Here is a 17,785-nt window from a genome sequence, read left to right as displayed (position 1 = left end):
CAAATTTCCGGGGGTAGGTTTCCTGGGTTAAAGGGACTATCTAATTTGAAGAGATATATCCAGAGTCCCTCTGTGAAGGCTTGTGCTCAGTGGCACTCCCACAATGTAAGTGAGCATTAGTTTCCCTCGCAGCTGCGCCAGCACCAGGACGAGTTTATCTCACTCCATGAGAAATTTGGAAGTCAGGAGCTCAACATTAAATCCTATCTTTGTTTTTTCTGTTTTTTTTTTTTTTTTTAAATATTGTTGCATCAGGTCCTAGTTGTGACACGTGGGGTCCTTCATTGAGGCCCATAGGCTTCTCCCACTGTGGCACAAGGGCTCAGTACCTGCAGTGTGCAGGCCTAGAGTGCAGTATGTGGGATCCTAGTTCCTGACCAGGAATCGAACCCATGTGCCTTGCATTTGAAGGCAGATTTCTGACCAGTCGACCACCAGGGAAGTTGCAAAGATATTGTTCTTTTAGTCCATCTTCTATTTTGCCAATGTAGGCGGGTTTTGCCTCCCATGATCCCAGGATGGCTGCCACAGCTCAAGATACCACATCCCAACCTTCAAAGGCCTCATCTACAAGCAGCCACCTTTTCTCTTCCTGGCTGAAAGTAGGGCACGTCTGTGCCTGAAGCAATCTATTGCAAGGGGAATGGAATATCTGGGGTAAAGGATTAAATACTGATACCTTATCTGCCCCTTCCCCCAACTCTTGATCCCCAGACACACACCTTGACTCGAACAGTAGGATTTTATTTCATCCTCTTTTTTCTTTTTTAATTTCACCTTTTTGGCTTTGTTTGTTTTTTTTTAGCTGCATGGCTTGTGGGATCTCTGTCCCCTGACCAGCAATTGAACCCAAGCCACAGCAGTGCAGGCACCGAGTCCCAACCACTAGACCACCAGGGAACTCCTGAACAGTGAGATTTTAGCAGAAAAGGAGAGAATATTTGGCTGTGCAAATTCTGTGTTGCGGCGTGTGGGATCTTTTTTGGGAGGGCTGTGCTGGATCTGACAGCACATGGGCTTCTCTAGCTGTGCACGGGCTTAGTTACCCCATGGCCTGTGGAATCTTAGTTCCCCCTGATCGGGGAACTGAGACCCCACAAGCCATGACCAGGCATCGAACTCACATTCCCTGCATTGGAAGGTGGATTCTTAACCACTAGACCTCCAGGGAAGTCCCAGCATGTGGGATCTTGAGTCCCAGCATGAGAACTCTTGATTGTGACATGTGGGATCTAGTTCCCTGACCAGGGATCATACCCGGACCTCCTGCATTGGGAGTGTGGAGTCTTAGCCAGTGGACCACCAGCAAAATCCCGGCTCTTCACTTTTTAGTAAGTGCTCTAATGGCAAAAAAAAAAAAAAAAAAAAAAAATCAGGGCATTGTGGGAGTATTATTTATGGAGTGTGTATTATTAGTCAGCCAAGGCTGCCATAGGAAAGTATCTTACACTGGGACACTTAACCAACAGAAATTAATTTTCTCACAGTTCTGGAGGCAGAATCCAGGATGAAAGTATCGGCAGGGTTGATTTCTTCTGAGATCTCTCTCCTTGAGTTGTAGATGGCCATCTTCTTCCCTGTCATCCCCTCCCTCTGTATGTGTCCTAATCTCTACTTATAAGGACTCCAGTCATATGAAATTAGGGCCCACTCATAGGACTTCAGTTTACCTTAACTGTCTCTCTCTTTTTTTTTTAATTTATTTGTTGGTTTATTTTATTTTTGGCTGCACTGTGTCTGCCGCTGCACAGGAGAGCTAGTGTGCAGGATTTCTTGGTGCAGAGCGTGGGCTCTGGGACATGCGAGCTTCAGCAGTTGTGGCTCGAGGGTGCTGGAACATTGGCTCAGTAGTTATGTTGCAGGGGCTTAGTTGCCTCATGGTGTGTGGGATCTTCCCAAAGCAGGGATTGAACCTGTGTCCCCTGCACTGGCAGGTGGACTCTTAACCACTGGACCACCTTAACCACTGTACCCTTCCACTGGCAGGGAAGCCCCTTAACTGCCTCTTTTAAGGTTTATCTATAAACATATTTACATTCTGAGGTACCAAGTCTTAGGGCTTCAGCATGACTTTTGGGGGTAGCTGGGTGTAATTCAGCTCTTCAGAGAACACCCCTGCATGCTGTGAGTCCTGTGCTGGACATGGGGAAGCCAGGGCTGACCAGTCACGGTCACAAGCCTCCACTGAGGATCTGAGAGCTCCCGGAGTGCACATGGGGAGGCCAGCTCCTGCCTAGAGCCTGAAGACCCGACTGGCTGAGATCTGAAGTGTGAGAGGGATGAAACAGATAACAGAAGGGTAAAAGTGGTTCTGGGCTTCTCTGGTGGCACAGGTGGTAAAGAATCCACCCTCAATGCAGGAGACCTGGGTTTGATCCCTGGATCGGGAAGATCCCCTGGAGAAGGGAGTGGCAACCCACTCCAGTATTCTTGCCTGGAGAATCCCATGAACAGAGGAGCCTGGTGGGCTACAGTCCACGGGGTCGCAAAGAGTCGGACCTGACTGAGTGACTAAGCACACATGTGTGCAAAGGCTGTTCAGGGCAGTGGGAATGGCAAGTGCAGAGACCTGAGATGAGAGGACAAGAAGGCCCCAGAGTAGAGGTGATGAGGCCAGACCTTGGGAAGAGCCGTGACCACCCTGTTTTTCTGCCTAAAGACATCTTTCTATTTACTCCTCTGCCTGTGGCTATCACTATTGTTGCAAAATATAAAACCTGATTCCATTTGTGTGTGTGTGTGTGTGTGTTTTTAATTCACCTGCAAGGCTTGTGGGATTTTAGTTCCCTGACCAAGGATCAAACCCACACCCTCTGCAGTGAAAGCACAGGATCTTAACCACTGGACCACCAGGGAAGTCCCAACCTGATTCCATTTGTAATTCTGTCCTTTTCTATGCCATAAATGTCGAGTATCTCAGACTTGCCTCCTTCCCTTTCAGAATTATTAGAAGTACAGTTCATCTTGAAATCATTGGACCTCTGATGGCTTCCCTGATAGCTCAATTGGTAAAGAATCCACCTGCAATGCAGGAGCCCACGGTTCAATTCCTAGATCGGGAAGATCCCCTGGAGAAGGGATAGGCTACCCACTCCAGTATTCTTGGACTTCTCTTGTGGCTCAGCTGGTGAAGAATCCACCTGCAATGAGGGAGACCTGGGTTCGATCCCTGGGTTGGGAAGATCCCCTGGAGAAGGGAATGACTACCCAACTTCAGTATTCTGGCCTGGAGAATTCCATGGACTCACAAAGACTTCCCTGGTGGCTCAGATGGTAAAGCGTCTGTCTATAATGTGGGAGACCCGGGTTCGATCCCTGGGTTGGGAAGATCCACTGGAGAAGGAAATGGCAATCCATTACAATACTATTGCCTGGAAAATCCCATGGACAGAGGAGCCTGGTAGGCTACAGTCCATGGGGTCACAAAAAGTTGGACACGACTGAGCGACTTCACTTAAGAAGGAGAAACTGTTACCCTTTTTCCTCCCAGCTGGTGACGAGCAGAAACTAGGGGTTACTGTCAAGGTGTAACTCACAAATATTTCTTCTAACAAAAGTGTAGTAGGACTTACCTGGTGATCCAGGGGATAAGACTCCACGCTACCAATGCAGGGAGCTTGGGTTTGATCCCTGGTCACGGGAACTAAGATCCCACATGCCGCAACTAAGACCCTTGCATCACAACTGAAGTCCGTGAGCTCTAGAGCCCATGCACCATAATTTGAGAAGCTTGTGTCCCACGAGGAAGGCCAGCAGCATCAAGTTCACCGGGCAGTTATAAATGTGGAGTCCAGCTGTTTGGAACTGAGGCAACCTTCCTAAGACCGTGATAGAGAACCAGGAGAATCACAAAGAAGATGGAATTGGGTGGAAAATAAAGAATAAATGTGTGAGTGGAGAAAAAAAAAAAGAAATGTGGAGTTCAGGTTCCCACATCAGACCTGCCTAAGATCCCCAAGGTTTTATTTAAACTGAAGTTGACAACAACATTTGGTTCTTGAAAGTTTCAGATGGTCGTTCCCACACTCCTTAGTACAGCCTTGTGGGTTTTTCCTCTGATTCCCTCTCATTCATCCCCTTCTGCCCACTTTTCAGTTCCTGTCCTAAGGTCCTCCAATCTCACCCTCCCCCTGGCTTGCTTGCTGGTGGCCTGCAAGAGTGTCAGTTGGATGGATCATCCCCCCCACACACACACCCCCACTTAAACCTTCTGTGACTCTCACACCCCTCATTAACTGGTCCAAGTGCCTTTGCCTAGCATTTGGGGCCTTCCATGTTCTGACCCCAACATCCATGCTCTGTTCCAGGCTTTCTGAGCAGCTGAGAGTTCCCAGAACCTGAAACCCTCAGGCCTCCTTGAAATGCTCTTCCCCATGGCCTGGCTGGCATTCCTTCAAAGGGATACCTCATTCCTCTTCCTTAAATGCCTGTTTCTTTTCTTTGTCACAATAGCATTATATATAAAACATCAGCAACAACAGTGATTATGGATGATGTCTACATTTATTGAGTGTTAATGACATGCCAGGCGTTTTCTAAGCATTTTATTTAACATCCCTACCATTAGGCGTGTAGAACACCTCCCTTTTAAATAAGAGCTGTCTTTAGTGACTCAGTGAATAGAAAGCAGAGGTGACACTGTGTGACTTTTTTTTTTTTTTTTTTTTTTTTTTTTGCCACACTGCATGGCTTCTGGGATCTTAGTTCCCTGGCCAGGGGTCAAACCCAGGCCCTGGCAGTAAAAGTGCCAAGTCCTAACCACTGGACAGCCAGGGAATTCCAACACTGACTTCTACAACTTGCTAATCAAAAGTGAGACAACTTCCACATTCCACATGACTCTCTTTCTTGGGACACATACCTGTAGAACCCAATGGCTTGTTATGAGGAAGCCCAAGCCACTGGGATGGACCGTGTGTAGTTATTCTGGCTAACAGCCCCAGCTAAGGTTCAAGGCAAGGGTCAGTACCAACCACCAGATGTGTGAATGTGATTCCAGTCCCATCCACGATCTGAAGTTGAATAGAGAGCCACCCAGCTGAGCCCAGGGAAAGTCCAGAACCATGAAAGATAATAATAGTTGTTTTACACCACTAAGTTTGGAGTTATTTGTTACACAGCATTGCATACCATAACAACTTGTATTAACTCATTCAGTTCTCCCAGTAACCCTATTAGAGGAACAATTACGATCCCCATTTTACAAATGAAGAAACTGAGGCTCATAAATAATGCTCAATAGCCCAAAGTTACAGAATGAGTAAATGGTAGAACTGAGGTTTGAACCCAGGTGGATATACTACAGAGTCAAGGTCATAGCCACCATTCTCTGTGGTCAATATACTCCCTGACCAGCACTCTTTCCCCTTCTCCTGGTTCCAGCCCATAAATTTCTTTTGGGGGGAGGCAACCACTTCCCCATCCATCAGTTCATGTGGCCCAGATGGAACTCATCTCACCATGGACTTTAGGTACAAACAAAACCTAGGTCAGGCCAATGAGAGCACAGCATCTCTCCTGACACAATTATTGACTTTAGTGATGGGCTTATGAGGAGATTGGACCAATGAGAGCCAGCCCTGGAACCTTTGTTGGTTTTACAGAGAAATAGGCCCATTTTTTTTTTTACTAAAATCATGGAGTTGCTGGTCCATCTTTGCTAATGTGAGGAGATCCTGTCTCAGAGGACAGCCAAGAGAAAAAAAAAAAAAAAAAAAAACAACACAGATTCCTAACATCATTTAAGAACCCAGATACAGCCATTCCTGAAACTTAACACTGTCTTGACTAAAGGCTTTGATTTTTGTTTTGTTTTTGGCCGTGCCTCAGGATCTTAGTTCCCCAATCGGATCAAATCCGTGCCTTCAATGCAGTGGAGGTGCAGAGTCTTAACCACTGGATGGCCAGGGAAGTCCCTAAAGGCACTTTGAACTGAATTTGTCTCTGGCATCTGAAAGATGCTAATCTGCTACTCTCTCAGTAGGATACTTTGCTTCTTATGCTATTTCATCTTCCTTGAGGGCAAGGAATGGGCCTGATATATCTTAGCACAGTGCCTGGACACATGAGGCATCCACCAATCTGTGCTATTGAACACAAGTAAAAGAGATATCCTAAAGGGATATCAATCCTAAAGGAAATCAACCCTGAATATTCATTGGAAGAACTGACACTGAAGCTCCAATACTTTGTTCACCTGATGCAAAGACTCAGTGGAAAAGACGCTGATACTGGGAAAGACAAGACAAAAGGAGAAGGGGGCGGCAGAGGATGAGATGGTTACATAGCATCACTAACTCCATGGACATGAATCTGAGCAAACTCTGGGAGATAGAACCGTGGAGCCTGGCAACCTACAGTCCACAGGGTCGAAAAGCGTCGGGTGCAACTGAACAGGATCCTGGTGCCTGAACAGCAACAAAAGGGATATTGCCCCTATTTTCCAGGTGAGAAAACTATCTCTCCTGTGGATAGGAGGAGAATTAAAGACTAATGCTTACAACCCAAATCCTGAGTCTTGAGCCCAGCCCTTTGCTTTAGGTCCAGGAATTGCATTTATTTTGGCTGAACCTCGAAGCGTGCAAGATCTTAGTTTCCGGACCAGGGGTGGACCCCCTGCAATGGAAGCTCAGAGTCTTAACCACTGGACCACCAGAGAAGTCCCCAGGAATGGCATTTGGGAGAAATGGAGGAAGGAAAGAAGACACCTCTTGGGCTTCTTAATCAGAGGTGAATGCCATAAAAGGGTGTCTGGAGGTCTGTACAAATCAAGAAGCTTGGTGGGACTGGTGGCACCCTGTGGGCGAGCACACGTCTTCTTGTCAGTCCTTCTGGACCCCTCCCCATTTCTGGCATCCGAATATTCCAAGCTGTGAGATGCTCTAGGGTATAGACCAGCCCTCATTTACATGCTCGCACGAATCAGTCGCTCTAACTTCAGGACCTGAGGATTCAAGAGACGCTTTCTGGCAACTATCCTTTCCACCCATTTCCCCCAAGAAGCAGCCACATCACGTGCTCTAACTGGAAAGTTTATTTAGGCGGTAGAGGGGGAAAATGAACTATTAATACACTTGGGTTATTTCTCAAATAATCTGGGGAGGGGCGAATCTTTGGGGACCTAGGGAGGAAGGATGGAACTCTGGAAACTAGAAGGCAGAGAGGGACAAGGGTGGGATGCTGCCTGTCTTGAAGGGCGAGGTCGGGGGTGGAGAGGAAGCGTATTTTCCATTTAGGGCCGGGCGCCCCCTAGGGGCCGCTGCCACTTCCACTGCCACTCCCGCTGCTCGCGGAGTCCAGGATCCCCGTGCGAGAGCGGCGGGAGCGCCGGAAAATGGTTCCCCGGGCCCATCGTGCACGTCTGGGACGCGGCAACATCGAGACGGAAATGTTGAGACAGTGACCAGAGCCGGGATCCGCCACTGGTAGCGCGTCGCCCAGAAGCGAGCGGCAAAGCTCCTCTCCGTCTGCAAAAGTCTGGGGCGAAGGAGTGGACTCAGGACCTGAGTGGGTGGAGTCCAGAGACCCAGGGGGCTGTGGCGAGATCTTAGGGCAGGCTATTCTCACTTCTGGGTCCTCCCGGGAGTCTAGGGGGCAGGACCATAGTGGGGGTGAGGCCATGGGGAGGGCGAGCTCTTACGGGGGTCTCAGGGGGCCCTGTCGGGGGGAGAACCAGATTAAGACTGAGGCCTTGGGGAAGGCGATTTCTGGGCCTTCCCCTGGACGGTGGATGGGCCTAGAGCAGAGACCATCCTTTGTGTGTGTGTGTGTGTGTGTGTGTGTGTGTTAGTCGCTCAGTCGTGTCCGACTCTTTGCGACCCCTCGGACTGTAATCTGCCAGGCTCCTCTATCTCATGGAATACTCCAGGCAAGAATACTAGAGTGGGTTGCCATTCCCTTCTTCAGGGGATCTTCCCAACCCAGGGATCGAACCCAGGTATCCGATATTGACAGGCAGATTCTTTACCATCTGAGCCACAAGATAAGCAGAGGTTAGGGAGAGGGCAAATCTGTACTTAGTGGACCTTAGGAATGCTATAGATATATCCTGCTATGGAGATTGGGCTGTGGAAGGGGAAAGGGTGGGAGTGGGGGGTTTCGGTGTGCCATGCCTGCCAGTCCAGACTCTGGGACCTAGACGTGTTAACCCTGGACACAGTAAAGGTAGGTGTCAGTCTCTTCCCTGGTTCCTCTGCCCCATGCTCACCTGCCTGTAAGTAGTGCAGCCAGGCTCGCAGCCCCTCTTTTCTAGGAGTGAGAGCCAAGTCGGGCTGCAGATGACATCACTTTCGCAAGTGGCAAACCTGGGAATGGTGTGTGTAGAGAAGAAGGTGGAGAAAGGCTAGTGGGATTCCTGCTCTCCAAGGCTTTGCCCCATATGTCCCTTACCAGATCCAGGCCCCGCCTCTTAGAACCACGCTCCTACAAAAACCATTCCTACATTTCAACCCGCCCCATATTCTCTGCATTTACCCAGGACTCTGTCACTTGAGAACTCATTCTTGCCGGCCTCAGGCTATCTGTTCCAGGCCAGTCCCACCCTTTTAGCTCCTCTTCTCAATCAAGAGACCCTACCCTTAAAAAAAAAAAAAAAAAAAAGCCTGCTCCACGGAAGGCTACTCCGCCGTACTGCCAATCATAGGAGCCAGGGTTTCTACAAGCTCTGCCGCTTTCTACCTAACCTCTAAACACAATGCCTCGTCCTTTAGATTTGGAGGCTTGGGACTCAGGCCACGCCCCTTCAGGTGCCCGGAGGATCAAGGGGCAGATCCCTCGTTTGGCCTCGCCCAAACTATAGGCCACGCCCCTCAGACACCGCCTCTCCTACCAGGCATCGCAGAGCTCAGAGCAGAGCGGCTGCGTCTGGCGTACCCCCAAGAGCACCAGGTGGAAACGACTGCGAAGGGCAGCCTGGAGGTGTACCAGGAAGGATTCGCACCTGGACATCGAGAGAGACAGGACGGATAGGTCAGGATGCTCAAGGGCTTTGGCCCCTAGTTGGGGCAACTGGAGCAAAGAACCCAGAGACACGCCCGAGGTGGGTGTACTCACCTGGGGCTCAGCTCCCCACAGCGCACTGGGAGGAGCCCAGAGTCCGATGCCTCTGGTGGGTTCATCTCTGAGGGGAAAGAGGGCCACAGAGAAAGGGACTCCAGTGAGTTCCAGTCTTGTGTCCTCAGGTAGAGCTGAGGAACCAAGGCTTGGGGTCCCTTTGAACTGGGAAACCCTAATTATGTAAGTCCTCCCAAACATAAAAATTAAAGACACTTCGCTTGGGATGTAAATGTAGCTTCAATTAGTAATAACCACAAATCAAAATCAACTTGTCATTTATTACATTCCTGGCAGCGATGTAAGTTCTCATATGGTTACATATACTCCTTTACAGCAGCCCTATGAGGTAGATCTGTTATTTCTCCTCCTTTCTTAATGGTCCATATGAGGCTCAGAAAGGTTGAGTGACTCGCTCAGGGTCACACAGCTATGAAGAGGCAGTTGTGATTTGAACCTAGGCAATTTGTGCTCTTTAATCACCACTAGACCCAGGTGCCTCCTTCAGTCACCCTAAATCCCTCTGGTAAGGAAAGTCTGGCATTGTTGTGGTTGAGTTGAGGTTTCTAGATGTTAGAGTTTAGGCATAATCTGGAATGCTTACCTTCCAGGTGCAGTTGGTCTGTGCCCAGATTGGTCGCCAGCCTATAGTGTCTCTGTGATCTAGCTGGGAGTGGGTGGCTCCCTCCACAAGCCCCCAACAGCATCCATGCCAGGGTCAGTTGCAGGGCCCAGGCCAAGGCCCTGGGTCGAGTGCGACCCCTGCAGGCCATGTCCTCCTGAGATGAGAGGTAGCTGGGATGCAGGGTGAGGTTCAGTTGTCCCTTTCTGGTAGCTCAGGGTGGCACTGTCCTGATGCATAGCCAGTAGACAACACCAGGCAGACAAAAGAATGGGCAGCTGATGAGGAAGCAATAGCCAAACACTCTCAATTCCCCCGGGGCCACCAAGGCCTGCCTCTGACCCAGGAGCCCCCCATGGGGGGCTCATGTCCCGTCCATCCCTTAGGTGCAAGTGACCTCACTTCTGTTTGACCATGGTTCCCCATCTCCCTCCCCTGAAACAATCTCCCACACTACAGGACCCCAGGCAACCTCCTCCATCCTCTAAGGGGACCTCCCGGATTTTCCAGTCCCCTCTTCTGTCCAGTAATTCCATCCTGTCCTCTGCCCAGTCTCCTCCCTCCTTCCCGCTTGATCCCTGCTGGCCCCTTTCATGGTCACCTTCTCTCTCTCGGCCTACAATCGGCTTAGGAACTGACACCCAGGGCTAGACCTTTGGAGCCAACCTTGACAGTGGCAGGACTCGGGTTCTGCCCCTGGGATCCAAAGTCCCCAGGGCAGGGGAAACTGGGGGTCTGTGAAGTCAAGGCAATTCTTTCCCCCTCTCTTCTTCTTCTGGCCACTTCTGGCCACCTCTCACCTGTTAGTCGAACTGCAGTCTAGGCCGCTGCTGAGACACCTCAGGCTCAAATCCAGAAACAACGACAGCTGAAAGGGGCGTGGTTTGATGCAGGGGAGTGGTTTTCCCTAACCCCTCCCTCTGCTCCAGGTGACCAAAGACCAAAGGATCAGGGGCTGGTGTGTACATATCCTTGTGTTTGTCTTTATGTAGAGCTTGTGACTTAAATTCTGTATGTGTGAAGAGTGTGTGTGTTTTGGATGAGGGTGTGTTTGTGTGTGTGTGTGTATGTACTGAGGGTTTATATGTGTTTGTTGTGTGAGGGTATGTTTATGCAAATCTCTTGGATTTGTGTGCATATGTGTGTGTGTGTATGTTCAAAATCTGGGTAAGGAGGTCTGTAAATGTTCCAAGCCTAGTGTGTCCAGTTGAGTAAGAGTCAGATAATAAATGCTAGGGAGAGGGATGTAGGATGAGGGTAGGTATCCTGCAGAAATACTGTGTATAGTTCGGTGGATAAAAGTTGTTGACTATGAATGTTGACAATGAGTGAATAAGGAGGTACCATGTGTGGAGACGGTGTGTGTCTCCCTCTAAAATGTGTGTGTACACGCCCCCTCTGAAGTTTCTGTGAATTTTTGTCCCCTGCAAACATTCCCTCAATTCATTCAACAAACATTTATTGAGCACTTATGGTATACCAGCTTCTGGGGATGCAATGTTTTGACTAAGACATGAAAATCTCAATCCTCGTAAAGCTGACAGTTTAGTGGCAGTGTCCAATAAGTAAAACAGCCCTCCAAAATAAACTAAAACTAAAAGAAAGAAAGAAAAACAACCTTCCAGTGAGTGCATGAGTGTGTGTATGTGTGTCCATGTTTTGTACTGGGAGGATAATGTGTCTGTATTTTGCATACTGTATTTTGCATGCAGCTGAGCTTCCCTTAGTTTGGATTATGGTTGTGTGTATGCCTGCATATGCTGGTGTTTGTATGTGTTGTGTGTGCCTGCATTGCTGAGTGTGTGTATGTCTGTGTTTTCTAAGTATGTGTTTGGATGTATGTTTGCAGAATGTCAGTTTGTGTGTATATGTGTTTCTGTGTTTGCTTCGTATGTGTTTGTATGTGTGTGTATTTGCAGAATGTATGTTTTAAGGAGTGTTTCCAGAATGTGTTAATAGGTGTATGTGAGTCTGTTTGTTGAGCATGCGTTTGTATGTTTATGTTCATATGTAAGTTTGCAGTGTGTGTGTGTGTGTGTGTGTGTGTGTGTGTGTGTGCCTATGCTCGTAGAGTGTGCATGTGTTTTTGTGACCAATGACCACTACCACAATCTCTCTCCCTCTCGTCTCAGACTAGTGCAGAGTTATTGTCTGTCTCTTTTACGGATGTACTCCCAAAATCCAAACCACTTCTTTGCACACAGTAGGTGCTCAATACCTGTTGAATAAATGAATCAAGAGGCACTGTCTCCTGACTGCTGCATGGGTACACGCTGTTGGCTTCAGCAACCAGTATCCAGTGCACCTAGCCCTCACCACTCCATCTTGGGGTAGTCCAGGGTGTTCGTGGGTCATATCTGTCCATTTTCTAGGCTGTGACTCCCGATAACCCTTCCTTTCCCCTGACCTTCGCCCCCAACCCTGCGCTCATATTTCAGCACGACGGACAGAAGTGCTTCAGATCAGCACCACGGAGAGTTCCCAGGCTGCAGGCTGAATCGAGGGCAAGAGAAACGTCCCGACCTTGGACAGAGAAGTGCGAGGAACAGACTCGGCGAGATGGCAACACAAACATGCCGACAGAGACAGAGAGAAACAGATCAAGACAACTCAGGCAAAGGCGCAGAGATGAGTAGAAAAGCGCCTGGGGAACACCAAGAAGTAGACTTCGAAGTGGCTCACTTTGACTGTCAGAGGTCGCTTCGGCCCAGTGACCGCGCCCTTCAGGGCCTTCGAGAAAGTTATGGGCTGAGACCCTTGGGAAGTCGCCACCCCGCCATGCCCCCCCAATGTCAACGTTGGGGTGGGGGCTTCCACTCCAACTCTGGGAAGCATTGTTGGCTTGGCCTCAGCAGTAGTAACACTGCGGGGGAGTGGTGAAAATCGCTCCCGCTGCCCCCTCTCCCCATCTACCAGCTAATCGTTCCTATAAATACAGCCCAGCCTAGCCTGGCTTCTTAATCCTAACGATGAGGGAGGGGATCGCTGGGGGAGGGGGCAGCAGGGTTCCCCGAGGAGTCTCTGCTTGGGAAGGGGGTTCGTATATGTCTGTAAGTGTTTTTCTGAGGGGGGATCTCCTATGAGGACAGGTCTCCTCAGTGCAGATACACTCTGTAAGAGACTCTCCTTGGGATATGAAGTCTCGTGGATGGGGGCAATTTCTCACAGAGACTATGGCTTTTATGGGGTCTTTCATTGAGGGTACCCTCACCAGGCTCCCCAAGTGAAATAACTTGGCGCGGATCCTTCTCTACGGAAATGTCTCTCTTTGGAGGGTGGGCTTTTGAAAGGAAGTGTCACCTCTCAGAGACCATCTGTTTCAGAAATGATTGTCAGGGTGAAAGGAGTTCCTGATTGGAGAGGACCTCCCTGCGGGGACTACCTCCCCGTGGGAATGTCTCTCTGAGGGGATCACTGCGGGGAGGGAGTTGTCTGCATAGGGAATGTATCTTAGTGAGCTTGTCTCCCTTGGGGTGTTTCTTGCTTTGGGCGCCTACCCACGAGCACGTCTCTCTCCTGGCACGTCTTTCCTTACGGGGGTCTCACGGTAGCTTGACTTCACTGGGGGCATCTGGAGGCTCCTCCCCCACGCTTACCCCCTTTCCCCCAGCGCGGGCAGCCTCGGACAAGGCCGGGATCGGGCTCCTAGACGCAGTGACGGTGCTGGGTCCGCCCCACTTTGCTCCGCCCCCGCCACCTCCCTCCGGTTCCCCCCCCACCCCCCCGCCCCAGCCACCGCCGCCGCGGTCCCCGCGGCTTCTCACTCCCTCCCGCCTCCCTCCTCCCGCCGCTGCCGCCGCCTCCCACCTCCCTCCCGGGGGCCGAAGCCGCTGCCGCCGCCGCCATGGACGATTCCGGCCTGATTCGTCGCCGGAGGCTGCAGGTATGCGGCGGCCCCGGGTGGATGGGAAGGGGTCGGCACCCTGGGGCGGAGCCCGGCAGGAGGCGGGAGAACTTAACGCCGGGGTGGGCCCAGGCACCCCCTCCCACGGCCTCGGGAAGCTACCCGGGGGGAACACGGTGGCCGCGCGTCCCGCCGCGCTAGGGACCCCGCCCCTCAGGCTCTGCCCTGGAACCCAGGGATCTAACGGAGGGGCATGCAGCCTAGCGCTCCCCCTCGAGGATAGCCCAGGGGCGCCTGACCCTTCAGAGGAGATAGGGGGCTGGGATTGAGATCTTTGCCCTGGTGCTCGGCCAGGCTCGGGGTGAGGGGTGCAGGGCAAAGTTATTGCCCCAGGGCTCGCGCCCCCCGGGGCTGCAGGTGCCGCAGCAGCGGTAAACATGTTTGTGTTGCAGCCTCGCCCCTCATTACCCTTTCTGAGTCATGGGGACCCCCTACGACCTCCACGCACCTGCTTGGCCACCGAGATTCTTCCTACTGCCCTAATTGGACAGGGATCTAGACAGTCTTCCTCCTCACCCTTCATTCCACCCCTCTTCACTACAACACTACCCTACCCCCGCCCCCACTCCGCGATCCTCAAGTCCAGCCCAGCTTGTGGGTGGGCGGGAGCGATTTTTAGCTCCTTGCAGCCTTAGAAGATGTTGGTCTCCAGGCTGCGCAGGCGCAGGAAATGTGGGTCCACTACACGGAGTGGGATACTGAGGTTTGCTGTGGAGTGTGGGGAACTCCCACCTCCTAGATGGGTGGGGATTCTGAAGTTGAGAAGGGTTCTATTTGGTCCGCAGCATACACTTTTAAGGGTTAATATGGGGGTTCGGTGTTGCCTCCAAACTAACTCCAGAGGGAAAATTGATCAAAACTTCACCCTAAGGCCTGCTTGGCATCTGGTTCTTCTGAGTCTCCTTGATGCACAGCCCCAAGCTACGTAATCTGGAGGAGTTTATGTAAAGCCTAGAATGCGCCCAGTCTCAGGCTGCATTCCTAGCCTGGAGCTTGGGATGAGAAGAGAATTCAAACCCTCATCCAGGGCCCTCTTCCATTTTTGGAAGGGGCCATTTCAGAAGGTAAGGACTTCTCAGGCGTCTGGATGATGCTGGAACCAGTCCTGGGTTTTAACCACAGCCCAGATGGACTTTTCAGGTCTTCCTCTGATTCCCTTCTTATCCCTGGGTTGGGTTAGGAGAATGGGTTCTAATAAAAGGAAGGGAGATGCCGCGAAGACCGAACAAGTACTGAAGTAGCCAGATAGGGTCCGCGCCGTCGGGTCCTGGAATAAAGGGGGAAAGGGGAGGAGCCTTCCTAGGGTTTCCCGCCCCCTGGGTCGGCGCCGGCTCCCATTGGCTCAGTGCCACGCGGGATTTCGTTCTCCCCGCAAGACCACGCCCCTATCCCAGGAGCCTCCCATTCACCCACCTATCCTTCCCAAAGCTTGTCTTGGACGAGCTACTCCGCCGAGATCCTGCCCCAACCTCCTCCCTTCTGGCACGGTTAACCACTTTGCAGCCTGACTACACTCTCACACATTGGTGCAACCCCTTAGGAGCTGTCCCACAACTGTAGAGCGCCCAAGTTTCCCGCGTGTGAATTCGGATCCTATAGCAATCTAAGTTCAAATGCCCTGTCCGCAGGGCCCTCCTTTTAATCCCAAGGAGATGCAGAATCCTCTGGGCAAAGCAGTTTTGTAACTGGCGATGGAAGTGGCCTCTATTTACACTGACACCAAGGTCCAAATCCTCTGCCTCTCCACATTTTCCCTTTCCTCGATGCTAAAATGTTTAGGGATGCTTAGCAGATGGGGCTAGAGTCGAAAACTTTTCTGGGTAGCACTTAGAGCGCCTAGAGCCCTGGGGCTCAGCCTCATAGGCCACAGTGTTTCTGAGTTTTGAGTACCGGACTCCATGGCCAGAAAATCCAGATCTTGGTTTTGACTGGGCCATTGCAGTCGCCTGGCAAGGCTGGTCCAAGGGGCGGCTCATTCAAGCTAATTCTGCAAAGACAGAAGGAAAATCTGGTACAGATTTTTGGTCACCCCTGGCTCGGGATGGCAGAGCTACCAATCTGGACAGTGTGCCCTTTGACCCCAACCATCCATCTGTCCTCTGTACTTGGGACTGCAAGGTCCCTCTGGCTCATCTTCTGCCATGCAGCATATACATCCACAATGTTCCTCTGATCTAATATTTACTGAGCAATTACTATGTGTGCTAGACAGCCTACTAAGGTGTTAGGCACCTGCATCATCTGCAGAATCCTCTAGAAGGCATGAACTATTGGAAGGTCATTTGCCAAGGTTTTAAGTGGTAAAGCTGGGATTCGAACTCAGGACTTTCTAATATCAGAGATCCTAGAAAGATCCTAGAACATTCCTCAATTCTCCCTGGTTGGTGGGCTTCAGTTGCGTCTGACTCTTTGCGACCCTATGGAGCCTGCCAGGCTCCTCTGTCCATGGGATTCTCCAGGCAGGAATACTGGAGTGGGTTGCTGTGCCCTTCTCCAGGGGATCTTCCCGACCCAGGGATCGAAACCAGGTCTCCCACACTGTGGGCAGATTCTTTACTGTCTGTGCCACCAGGCAGATGACTGGCTGGAGTCCCCACTAAAGAGGTTTTGAAACCCTCATCTGAATCTTTCTACTTGCAGCCCTACCCAGTCCCTTCTATTCACCTTAGCCTGTGGACACAGAACTGGCTGGAAGACGATGTTGCTTCTCCCTTCTGTTCTTCAGTGCTCTCAGAAAAGGGTCCAGATCTCTAATTTCTGGTCCCAGTGGTGGCTTCCTGTGTGCTTGACAAACAGAATGCAAACGTCTTCTAATGTGGACAGAACTAAAACCTACCCATGGTTATCATGTTTATCACTGCCATTACTGAAAAGACTACCCAGCCATCACCCGATTCCCCCCTCCCTTTTTTTTGGTCCACCACATGGCATGTGGGATCTTAGTTCCCCGACCAGGGATTAAACCCGCATCCCCTGCAGTGGAAGCCTGGAGCCTTAACCACATGACCACCAGGGAAGTCCCCTGATTTCCATTTCAGACCTCAGTTTTGAGCCCCGCTAATGACCCCCACCCCAATTCTGTGAATCTGGTTGAGAGTGGGGTAGAGCTACTGAGATGTGGAGGGCTTATTCATTCATTCATCCAGTCATTCAACCTTTCCTGCTTGAGCATGCCAAGTTTATTCCGGCCTCCAGGGCTTTTCAACTGCCTCTACTTGGAATGCTCTCTCCACAGATCCTCCCATGACTGACTTATTTTTCAGCAACCAACTTAAAAGTCGCCTCTACAGAGCAGCCCTCTAGCCCTCATGTTCCCCTCCTAGCCATTTCCCATCACATCACCTTGCTTAACTAAAAAAATAAAATAAAAATTATTTTATTTGGCTGCACCGGGTCTTAGTTGTGGAACATGGGATCTAGTTCTCTCTGGCCAGGGATCAAACCTGGTCCCCCTGCTTTGGGAGGGTGGAGTCTTAGCCACTGGAACACCAGGGAAATTCCACCTTGCTTAATTTTATTCATAACATTTATTTCTGTCTAAAATTATTTAATTCACTTCTACATTAATGTTGTCTGCTTCTCTCCTTTAAATACTGGTCCCAAAAGGGCGGAAATTTTTATTTGTCTCATGTACTGCTGTGTCCCCAGTGCCTAGCACCAGGGTCAGCCATACAGTAGGTGCTCAAGAAATGTTTTTCAGATAACGACTCCTGTTTCATTTGCAAAAAACACACATTGAGACGCTAACTCAGGAGTCCTATATGGGGCTCCTGTGCTGGTCTCTCGGGGTCAGGAGAGGAATCACCCTGGCACTTTTTGCCCAGGACCCCATCCCTCAACCCAAGGCCGAGGCGCTGGTGACGATGCTGATGAAGGACTTGTCCCACCCGACTTCTATCCCTCCAAGGGGCTGACAGGGCTTTTGGGCAGTGGCTGTTGGTCCTCGCTGACCTCTATCCTTTTGCTCCTTTGCCTTCCAGAAAGATTTGCCCCTGCCCCGGAAAAGCAGCAGGTGAGCCCTGGGGGAGAGATGCGCGGGGCTGATGGCCCTTTCTCCAGCTCGGGTAGGGGCGCCAGGCGCGCGCGGGCGGGGCCAGGCGCGCTGGTGTCCAGCAGCGCCCCCTCCTGGCGGGCGGTAGCCGCAGGCCTTTCCCCTCCCCCGCCCTCCCCTGCCCGCTGCGGCTCCAGCCTCCGCCCCGCGCGCTCGC

At 51.0% G+C, this 17,785-nt stretch overlaps 1 protein-coding gene across 1 annotated transcript; it reads right to left on the bottom strand.

Annotated features, from left to right (window-relative positions):
* Nucleotides 1-7,067: 7,067 nt before the first annotated feature.
* Nucleotides 7,068-9,893, bottom strand: RTBDN (retbindin). Its single transcript, XM_055566563.1, has 4 exons — nucleotides 9,656-9,893; nucleotides 9,052-9,118; nucleotides 8,207-8,303; nucleotides 7,068-7,476 (listed from the first exon to the last, which is right to left on the bottom strand). Exons 1-4 carry the CDS (start codon nucleotides 9,822-9,824, stop codon nucleotides 7,249-7,251), a joined length of 561 nt encoding a protein of 186 aa, XP_055422538.1. The 5' UTR covers nucleotides 9,825-9,893; the 3' UTR covers nucleotides 7,068-7,248.
* Between the last annotated feature and the right edge of the window lie 7,892 nt (nucleotides 9,894-17,785).

The sequence above is a fragment of the Bubalus kerabau genome, chromosome 1 (genome assembly GCF_029407905.1).
Source record: "Bubalus kerabau isolate K-KA32 ecotype Philippines breed swamp buffalo chromosome 1, PCC_UOA_SB_1v2, whole genome shotgun sequence".
NCBI classification, from domain to species: domain Eukaryota; kingdom Metazoa; phylum Chordata; class Mammalia; order Artiodactyla; family Bovidae; genus Bubalus; species Bubalus kerabau.
This window is presented reverse-complemented; position numbering and strand designations above follow the sequence as displayed.